This window comes from Mirounga angustirostris, unplaced genomic scaffold, assembly GCF_029215605.1.
Source record: "Mirounga angustirostris isolate CCGP_5_RB_7025 unplaced genomic scaffold, mMirAng1.0.hap1 SCAF_13, whole genome shotgun sequence".
NCBI classification, from domain to species: domain Eukaryota; kingdom Metazoa; phylum Chordata; class Mammalia; order Carnivora; family Phocidae; genus Mirounga; species Mirounga angustirostris.
The window spans coordinates 8,961,639-8,970,363 of record NW_026991721.1 but is presented as its reverse complement, the minus strand read 5'-3'; the positions used below and the strand labels follow the sequence as shown (position 1 = coordinate 8,970,363).

At 52.9% G+C, this 8,725-nt stretch overlaps 2 protein-coding genes and 1 non-coding gene across 5 annotated transcripts; all 3 read right to left on the bottom strand.

Moving 5' to 3' along the window:
- Positions 1-31: 31 nt before the first annotated feature.
- Positions 32-588, bottom strand: TEX54 (testis expressed 54). Its single transcript, XM_064576291.1, has 2 exons — positions 455-588; positions 32-318 (listed from the first exon to the last, which is right to left on the bottom strand). Exons 1-2 carry the CDS (start codon positions 528-530, stop codon positions 128-130), a joined length of 267 nt encoding a protein of 88 aa, XP_064432361.1. The 5' UTR covers positions 531-588; the 3' UTR covers positions 32-127.
- A 92-nt stretch (positions 589-680) lies between these two features.
- On the bottom strand, positions 681-7,753 carry WDR74 (WD repeat domain 74). 3 transcript variants are annotated; one of them, XM_045893470.3, is made up of 12 exons: positions 7,291-7,753; positions 5,869-6,346; positions 5,673-5,779; positions 5,465-5,586; positions 3,959-4,034; positions 3,674-3,820; positions 3,410-3,511; positions 2,417-2,517; positions 2,271-2,326; positions 1,566-1,711; positions 1,427-1,483; positions 681-901 (listed from the first exon to the last, which is right to left on the bottom strand). In XM_045893470.3, exons 2-12 carry the CDS (start codon positions 5,930-5,932, stop codon positions 722-724), a joined length of 1,158 nt encoding a protein of 385 aa, XP_045749426.1. In that variant the 5' UTR covers positions 5,933-6,346; positions 7,291-7,753; the 3' UTR covers positions 681-721. The 3 variants fall into 3 exon arrangements, with proteins under 3 accessions (XP_045749426.1, XP_064432357.1, XP_045749429.1); XM_064576287.1 differs by lacking the exons at positions 3,959-4,034; positions 7,291-7,753 and having other exon boundaries at positions 5,869-6,021; XM_045893473.3 differs by lacking the exons at positions 5,465-5,586; positions 5,673-5,779; positions 5,869-6,346; positions 7,291-7,753 and adding an exon at positions 5,269-5,458.
- Positions 7,554-7,744, bottom strand: LOC123858124 (U2 spliceosomal RNA). The gene has a single exon (XR_006794080.1). It is a non-coding gene; the product is annotated as a U2 spliceosomal RNA (small nuclear RNA).
- Positions 7,754-8,725: the final 972 nt, after the last annotated feature.

Below are 8,725 nucleotides of genomic sequence, written 5' to 3'. Positions count from 1 at the left end.
GCACCTCCGCGGTGTCCGCGTCGGTGTGCCCAGAACCGGCAGCGGAGGCGCTTGCACTCGGGCAGGTACACGTTAGAAACTTTATTCTCTGGAGGCTGGGACAGACTGAGAGCAGGGCACCTGAAGGTCACCCCTTCTCCGGCTCCTCCAGGATCCCCTCCCGGTTGCTCTCCTGTAACCCCTGCTTTTGATTCTGGGCTGATTGCCTCTTGTTTGACCCCCGACGGCTGAACAGGGATAGCCGCCGCCACAGCACGGTGATCAAAAGGCTCTCATTCGATCTGCGATTCCGGCCGTCCTGCGGGTCCTCATCGAAGCCTGCGGGGATGACGAGGCCACTGAGCTCTGCTTTACCCTCCCCGGTCCAACCTCCTGCGGTCCCGGTCCGGGCAGCCCCTTCTCCCGCTCCCCGAGCCCCGTCGGTGTGTCTTGGGTCCCACCTTCGCCGTCCCACCTTCGCCTTCCTCTGACTCGGCGTCCTTGGCCGGCTCATCGGAGGTCTGAAAGTTCTTGTCTTGGCAGCAGCCCATGGCCCCGAGCAGCCCCGAACTCCGTGCCACCCTCGCCAGCCCGCCAGGCGCCCGGCCTGGCTTTTGTGACGTCAGATATCCCACTGCACCAGCGCTGGGAGCAGCCACCCCTTTTTCCTTTCTCCCATCACAAAAGGCTCTGGGTCATGGTGGGTGCTGAGATGTTTATTTACCAAGTGAGCACAGGCTCTTCAGGGGCTGGTGGACCCAGGCCGCTTCTTTTTTCTCCGTCTGGTTTGGAGAGCCCCTTGGGTCGGCTCCAAATCAGGGAGCTTCCGCTTGGCAGCTGCCTCCAAGGAGGCCCAAAGTTCATCTGTCTCTGTGTCTTCTGGGAGCGCCTTTTTGGCCTCTTGGGGCTCTTGGGGCTCATCCTGGTGAGTGGAAGAAAACTTGGGGGAATCAGGGGCACAGTAACAGATGCAGAGGGAAGGAGGATCTGGCTGGGAAATAATCGCTTTTATTTCCTGCTCCCGGACACTATTCCCATCCATGCTCCTATATCAACTCTTGGCAGTAACCCTGTCAGGATTATAACTATTGTTTGTTTGTTTGTTTAAGATTTTATTTATTTATTTGACAGTGAGAGAGAGAGAGCGCACATAAGTAGGGGTGCAGCAGGCAGAGGGAGAGGGAGAAGCAGGCTCCCCGCTGAGCAGAGAGCCTGATGTGGGGCTCGATCCCAGCAGCCTGGGATCATGACCCGAGCTGAAGGCAGACGCTTAACCGACTGAGCTACCCAGGCGCCCCAGGATTACAACTATTAACACCCCTCGGAGAAGTTTAGTAACTTGACAGAGAGTTCCAGGTCTGTGTTCCAGCCGCTGCTTTTTTCTCTCCCCAGGGAAATGCTCACATCTGTGCCCTTGCTCCCACCATTCCCAGACCCAGCTGCTTACCTCCCAGTTATCCCTGCCTGACAAGAGAAGGCAGTTCAGTTGAGACTTGAGATAAACCTGCAAAAGATCAGGGCCTTAAGGAGCCAAGCACACTGAAACAGAAACACGGATGGGGAGACATGAGGCAGCCAGCTCTCACCTTATGCTCTAGGCCCCGTGGATTCCGGATCCTGTGTACCCTCAAGACTCTGTCCAAGCCACAGGAGGCTAGTAGGGGCTTTGAAGGGTGGCACTGTAATCCTCGGACACTGCCTGCCAGCCCCTTCAGACAGCCCAGGAGGCGCCCTGGAGAAGGGGGGCGGGGGGGGGCATCAGCACGAGCTGGCCAGCCAGCAACCATTAAATGTTTCTTTTTTTTTTTTTTTTTTTACAGAGAGAAAGAGAGAGAGAGAGTGCGTGCTTGTGTACAGGAGGGGTGGAGAGAGAGAGAGAGAATCTTAGACAGGCTCCATGTCCAGTGTGGAGCCCATTCTGGGGCTTGATCTCACAACCCTGAGATAATGACCTGAGCCGAAATCAAGAGTTGGACGCTTAACCAAATGAGGCACCCAGGCGCCCCAATTGTTTACTATCTCAATCACTTTATGTTTCAATATTTATTCTTCAACGTAACACCGGGACAGGAGTTATCATTGGTATCTCCATTTTACATGGTAAGGAGCTAGAAGTCACAAGGAGCTGAAGTAACTTGTCCAAGATCCCATAGCTTCTGGTGAAACCAGGATTTGAACCCAGGCAACAGGCACCTGAATGAGGGCTCAACCACTCCCCTGCACCCCGTCGGATGGCATCCTGCCTTTCCTCCCATGCCCTGCCCTCCTGCAAGGCTCCCTGGCCCACTCACCTTGCCGAAGGTCAATCTCTGCCAGCTGCCCATGAGTGTTCCCCACGATCACTGAACTACGGAGGGGGCCAGAGGCGGGTGCGGTCAGCAGGGGCCTCCTGGAGTCCTCTCTGAGCCGCCCCCCCCCTTGTCCTCGCAACACTTACTTGGCCCCAGGAGTGAGGGTCATGGCTGTAAGTGGGTACTCTCCATAGGTGGCCTCCAGGACTGGCCGGCGCTGGGGGGAGGCTGGATCATAGACACGGACCTGGAAAACACCAAGGCATCACAAGGGCAGCCCACCCCCCCGGCTTCTCCACATCTTTACCCCCTCCTTCACACACCGCTTTCTTGTTTATGACCGACTCTTAGAGAAACTTTCTCATCTGAAATGTACCCCCTCTTTTCTGAGTGTTAGGGAGGAGCGGGTAGAGGAGATCTGCTTAGGAGCATGAATGGTCCACATGTGTGAGCATTCCATCCCTCCAGACTCCCACCTTGGGATGAAAAAGCAAGCCAGTCCAACTGTCAGAGAGTACTGCATTTCAGAGAAATTTAGCCTGAACAACAGAGGAGAGAGGAAGCCCTCAGGGTGTGTTTTGAATAGAGGCATATCAGCAAGATCAGATGTCATTATGCAGGAGTAAAGGAAATGGGGCAAATATAGTGACCCAATCCTGCCTGGGTCTTAGGACTTCAAGTGAGGCCAGCTGTAAAGATCCCCAGCTGGACCCTTGCTCCCTTCCTCCCTCCTATAAAATAGCTGAGGAGCTAAGGCTGGAGAGGAAAGGGTCAGGCCTGGGTCCCAAAGCAAATCAGAGGCTGCACCAAGACCAGAACCCAGTTCTCTTGACACCCAGTGTCCTCTCATCCCACCTGCACGCTGTGCTCCTACTGTGAAAGGGGCCCTCTATTCTCTCCTCCCTTCCAGGTGAGAAGCAAAGGAAGGCTCACAGTCCAAAACACTCATCCAAGGATGCACTAAAAGGTCACTGGCTCAGCCACAGGACTGGGACGGATGGAGGAAACGCGTCCTCTAGCTCAGGGACAGGGCCTGGTGAGAAGGGCAGCTGTGCCAACCAATGAGGCCTGAGCCTGTGCAGGGAGGCTGTTTCTCCAGGAGGCTGCTGCAGCCCAGGAGGGGTGAGATGGTGCCTCACCTGGTGGTACCCTGTGCAGGTGACAAGCTTCTGAGACCCAGGGAGGAACTGTATGTCCTGATCCCAGATGGGAACCCGCAGGTCAAGCCAGTCATTCCGTACCTGGTGGGGGGTGGATAGATGGGGGACAGGTGGTGGGAGGCTCATAGGCTTTTCCTTCAGCCCGTCAGCAACATCCCCTAAAGCCCATCTGGCCTCTGACTCAGTCAGTGGCCTCAGCCTCCCTGGACCTCAGCCCCAGCCCCTCCCACCCGTGTCACTTACATTCTTGGCCCTGAACACAGGCTCCTCAGACCCCTGTAGGTCCCACACCTTCAAAGCATTCTCTTTCCCACCCGTGGCAACCATGTGGGGGTGTGCCGGGTCTTGGCGCATCCTACACACCCCAGGACCCACACTCAGTTCCAGGAGCTGAAAAGAACAGGAGATGAGAGGGGAGACGAGAAGCAGTTCCAGAGTCTTTAAATCTCTTCCCCCAAATCCCTCACTTGGTTCCTACCCTGGCCCCCATCTTCCCCAACCATCACCAGCAAGGCAGGGGAGCCTTACTGGGTCAAAGGATGCCTCCTTGTCATTGTTGTGCCAGACTTGGATAATCCCAGATTCCACACATGTGATAAGGGTGCTGCAGGCAGAGGGAGGACAGTTAGGTTTAAAAAAAAAAAAAAAAAGTGTAAAAGTCTTCTCCAGGCCCCAGTCGACCCACCCCCAGATTCACATTAACGAGACTTTCTCCTTTCAGGTCTGTTATTTAATATCCTCGATGGGGGGGGAGGGGTTACCAGTTTTGGAAGTGAGGAGATTGAAGCTCTGAGAAATGACAAGATTTGCCCACACAACTAAACGTCAGAACCAGAGCTGGAAATCAAGTCTGTGATACTCCAAAGCAGAGTACCTTTGCTATTCCACAGCTGGGGGCACCTGGCCCCGCTGGTCTTTCTCAATCTTGAGCGGATCACCAGGAGTCAGGATCAGTAGCTATGAAAGGACTGAAGTGGGACTGGTCTAAATTTAGGGTCTGGCCAAGGTCAAACACCAGCTTCTTCTCTCCAGTTCCCAGTTCAGGGTTCCAGACACTAAATGTCGATCCGTCCCTCAGAGTACACACCCCTCCCATGAAGGCCAAGCAAGTCTCTCCCAGGATGTGTAGAGCCCGAGCCTATGTTCTTTCTCACATCTGCCCACCTTCTCCACCTCGGTTCAGGCTGTGTTGTTTGCGTGGGCTGTGGCGACAGCCTCCCAACTGCTCTTTCCAATCCATTCTCCACACCCCTCCTTGCTCAAAACCCAATATCCCCCACCACCTGCCAATCACAAGTACAAATCTCTCAGCCTGGCTCTGAAAGCCCTTTACATATAATCCCTACCTATCTTGTCCATCGTGTATTAAAATGCATCCTTGGCTTCAACCCCTAAATGCTGTTTATCTTTCCCAAAATATGGTGTAGCCTGACACCAATCCTTGGCCTCTGCCCAGGCAGTAGCCTCTTTCTAGAATGCACTTACCCCTTTCTCCTCCTGTCAAAATTCTGCCCATCCTGCATGGCCCAGTACAAATGTCTCACCCACAGACACTTCTAGATCTCACTTGTCGGAACACCACCAAACCTACACAGCCTAGTCACAGCCTTCTCTATCTTTGAAGGAAAGCTAGGCCAGTTACCTAAACCGCTAGCACTTTCCTATCCTTTACTTTGGGAACTTCACCATATTGCTGGTGATTGTAGGGTCAGTTTTCAAACACACTCTAAACTATTAAATGACTTGCTCAGGGTCATCCAAAACGCTATGGAGCCAGGATGCAAAACCCTTGCGGATGCAAACTCCATGAAGGTAGGTACTTCATGTGTCTGGTTTACCTGCAGCCTTTGCATTTCGCCCAATGCCTGTTACTCAGCAGGTGTTCAATAAATGCTTGTTATAGGCAGGACACAGGTCCCTGTCACGCAGCCCCGGCCCGTGTCACTATGGGTTGATCGTCATTATTCGGCCTTCCTGAGGGAGCCTCCACGCTCTCCCCGCGACCTGAGCGTTCAGCGACGTGCTCAGTCTTACCCGTCGACCTGGGCAAGACCTCGGAACGTGCCCTCCCCGCCAGGGCAGTGCTTCTGGCCCTGGAATCGGCCCTCCTCGGTGCTGAAGTACCTCACCGTTCTGTCGGCGCAACCCACCAGGATCTGCGGGCAAAGGAGAGCAGGATGGAGATCAAAGCGAGGCTGCCGCACCTTGCCCCCCAGCTCGGGACCGAACAGCGGCCGCTCACCTGAGTCTCGCCGCCCGCGCCCCAGCACAGGGCGCTCACCGCCTCCTCGCGCCGCGGCTGTCCTGCCGCCGTGAAGTTCGCCGCCTGTTTGCGCTGAAGGTTCACCCCTGCGGGAGGCGGGTGTCAGTCGCGCCGCAGTCGCGAGCGGGGGATACCCCCCCCCCCCCACTTCCCGACGCCGAGCCCAGCCACCAACCTTTCAGAATCCCGGTCTCGGTGCCCACCCACACATGGTTCCAGCGAGCCCCAGCAGCCGCCATAGCGGAGCGCCGCAGCCCACGGCGCGTACTTCCGGCGCAGTGTTGGCGTCACCAGCGCGCGCCGAGCGCCATCGGGAGGAACGCCCTCTCCTGGAGTTTAAGGAGCCGGAAGGAAAGAACCTGGCTGGTTCCGTGCGAAGAGTTGGCGACTTTTGCTCTCGGGGTCTCGAGTTTGAGCCCCCAGGTTGGGTGTAGAGATCACTCAAAAACAAACAAAAAGCTGGAAGAGTAAAGATCCCCTAACTTCGCCAGCTGGTTTTGCTTTACGAAGACGAAATCTGGAGATAACTTGTGATCTGAAGAGTAACTTGACAGTTTTGCACTTGGAGTGGAAGGCATCCTAACCGGACCGCGTCGCCTGAAGCCAGACCTAGTCCGTCTCCCGGCTCCGAAGCATCATGTACATCTTGTTTTCTGTACCAGTCAAGAAAGAAGAGCGCACTTCAGAAACAATTCAAATCACTAATGAGGCTCATGGTTTCAACCTCGATGTATAAAAGACACAAAAGGAAGAAAGATGGGGAAATTGAAATCTTAAAACAGAAATCTGCAAAGTGGAGGTAGGGGCGTCGTTTTTCTTTCCTCACATTGAGGTTTGGTGATGGTAAAACTCAGCTCCAACTGAGAGTAGAAATCTGCAAAATTAAAACTTTCTCCCAGGGACAAACTGCTTCTTTACAATGTTATAACAGCCCCTTCTTTGAGTGACTGTTTCCTCACAGAGATTTTTGTTCTCTGAAATTAGAGAACCAGAAACCGTTTGAAATTGTATCAGTACAGAGCTGCTGGTGGGAGTTCTGAGCATCACATTCCACATTTATCTTAACGTTGTATTACCAAGGAAACAAGCGCCCTGGGTCTACTTCACAAGAGGTGAAAGATACTCACCTCTTTGCGCCCCCCGCCCCCGCAGCCCTACTTTGTATTGAGCCTATCACGTTAAATTAAACCTAAATCCCCCCTTACCTTTAACACCCTACATTTAAATCCTTTATTTTGTGAGACATCCTCTGTTGGACGGTTTCTCTCATTGTCAGGTCGGGGACACACCTGGGGCTTAGGCTAGACGAGGCGACCCAGTGGTCTCCAGGGGTAAAACGAAGACGTAAGGAAAAGCAAATGAAGTACTCCGCCCCCCGCCCCAAACGCCATCAGGTAATTCATGAATCTTATACTTTTTCTAAACGTAGAGTAATGCCCGTGCGTAAAAAGGAATATAAAGCTGCGGCTTCTTCCACTTCGGATTGAGAAGGTCCCCTTCATAATAACTGTCCTTCGGCGAGAACGCGTGACAACGCATCAAATATAACAAAAAAATACCAACTTAAAAGGGTGGGGAAGTCGTGAGTAACACTCACCTTACAACCAACCTGTGTTGTTCTTACATTTCTTAGCCCTATCAAGCTTTCGCGGGCTCGTACTATAAATAGTCTTCCATAAAATTTACCCAAGAAAATATTTATACACTAAGCGAAAAAACTTCCGTGCTTTTGTATTAATAAAAATGAAAAACACAGGTCATTAACTTTGCATCTGAACGTCACACAAAGTACAAATATCAGAGATATAAGTCTAAACAACACCAAGTTCTTATTTTGAAAAACCATTTATTCCCCCGAAGGGGTGGTGCACCGTTCCTGGAAGTACTGCAATACCAGGTCGATGCGTGGAGTGGACGGAGCAAGCTCCTATTCCATCTCCTAGCTCCAAAAATCCATTTAATATATTGTCCTCGGATAGAGGACGTATCAGATATTAAACTGATAAGAACAGATACTACACTTGATCTTAGCCAAAAGGCCGAGAAGCGATACTGAAGTTGTGGCTTGCGGGCAGCCCTTACCCTTGGGATAGCTTTTACGGTAGTGGTGATTTTGGTGGCCTAATGATTAGATTACTTTGCAATGTGAAGGTCCTCTACAATTCAATTTCCCATTATTCTTACTTCATAATAATAGCTAGACTTTAAAAAATAGCCTTAAATTTTGTTCTTTACTTCTTTGCCTGCCTGTTCACCCTCGGTGTGCTTTACATAAGCCCGCCCCTGAACTGTTTTTACTTTCTTGGGATTGGTCCACATACAAGTCGGATTGCGATGTGGGCGTGGCCTTCCCCCCTTCCCTTCCCGCCCCACCGCGTCAGTCTGCGAGCCGGAAGGTTTTCAGGCGGTTTCCCGGGGGTGTGGGGCGGCGTCTCCTTTAGTGTGTGAATGACCGTGTGGCGGGTGCCGGCGCCCGTCTCCCGGGCCTTTATTTGGTGAGGCTGCAGCTCCCACGCACAGGCTTTGAAGAACCGGGTTGGGATCCCTGCTCCCTAGTCCGTGACTTGATGACGTGAGGCCCGTTGCTTAGACCACCGTGGGCCCTTCGCAGAGGAGAAAAGCGGCCCCGAGAAAGGCCTTGCGGACGTTCCCGATTCCTAAACCCCGGTGGGAGAGAGGGGGTGCGACCAGCATAGATAAAACTGAAATGAAGCACTTCCTTTGTAGGCTCAGGGCAAAGACAGCTGTATGAAAGGGTTTGAGATCAGGCCGGGGCTGACAAGGAACTTGGGGTCCCGTCTTCTTGGAAACTCTATTAATGGAAATGTGGAATGTTCTGTCCGAAACCTCCTTAACAAGCTCTACACCCGGGCTGGAAATAGAGGCCGAGTGTCTGTGTCAAAGTGACCGGGTGGGAACTTCCGTTCTCACTGAGAGGCTTTTAATTAGCAAAATGTCTGGGATCGATGATTTTAGAGAACAGGGTTCTCAGCAGTGTGTCCCCGATGTTACTAAACAGGGGCAGTTTCTAC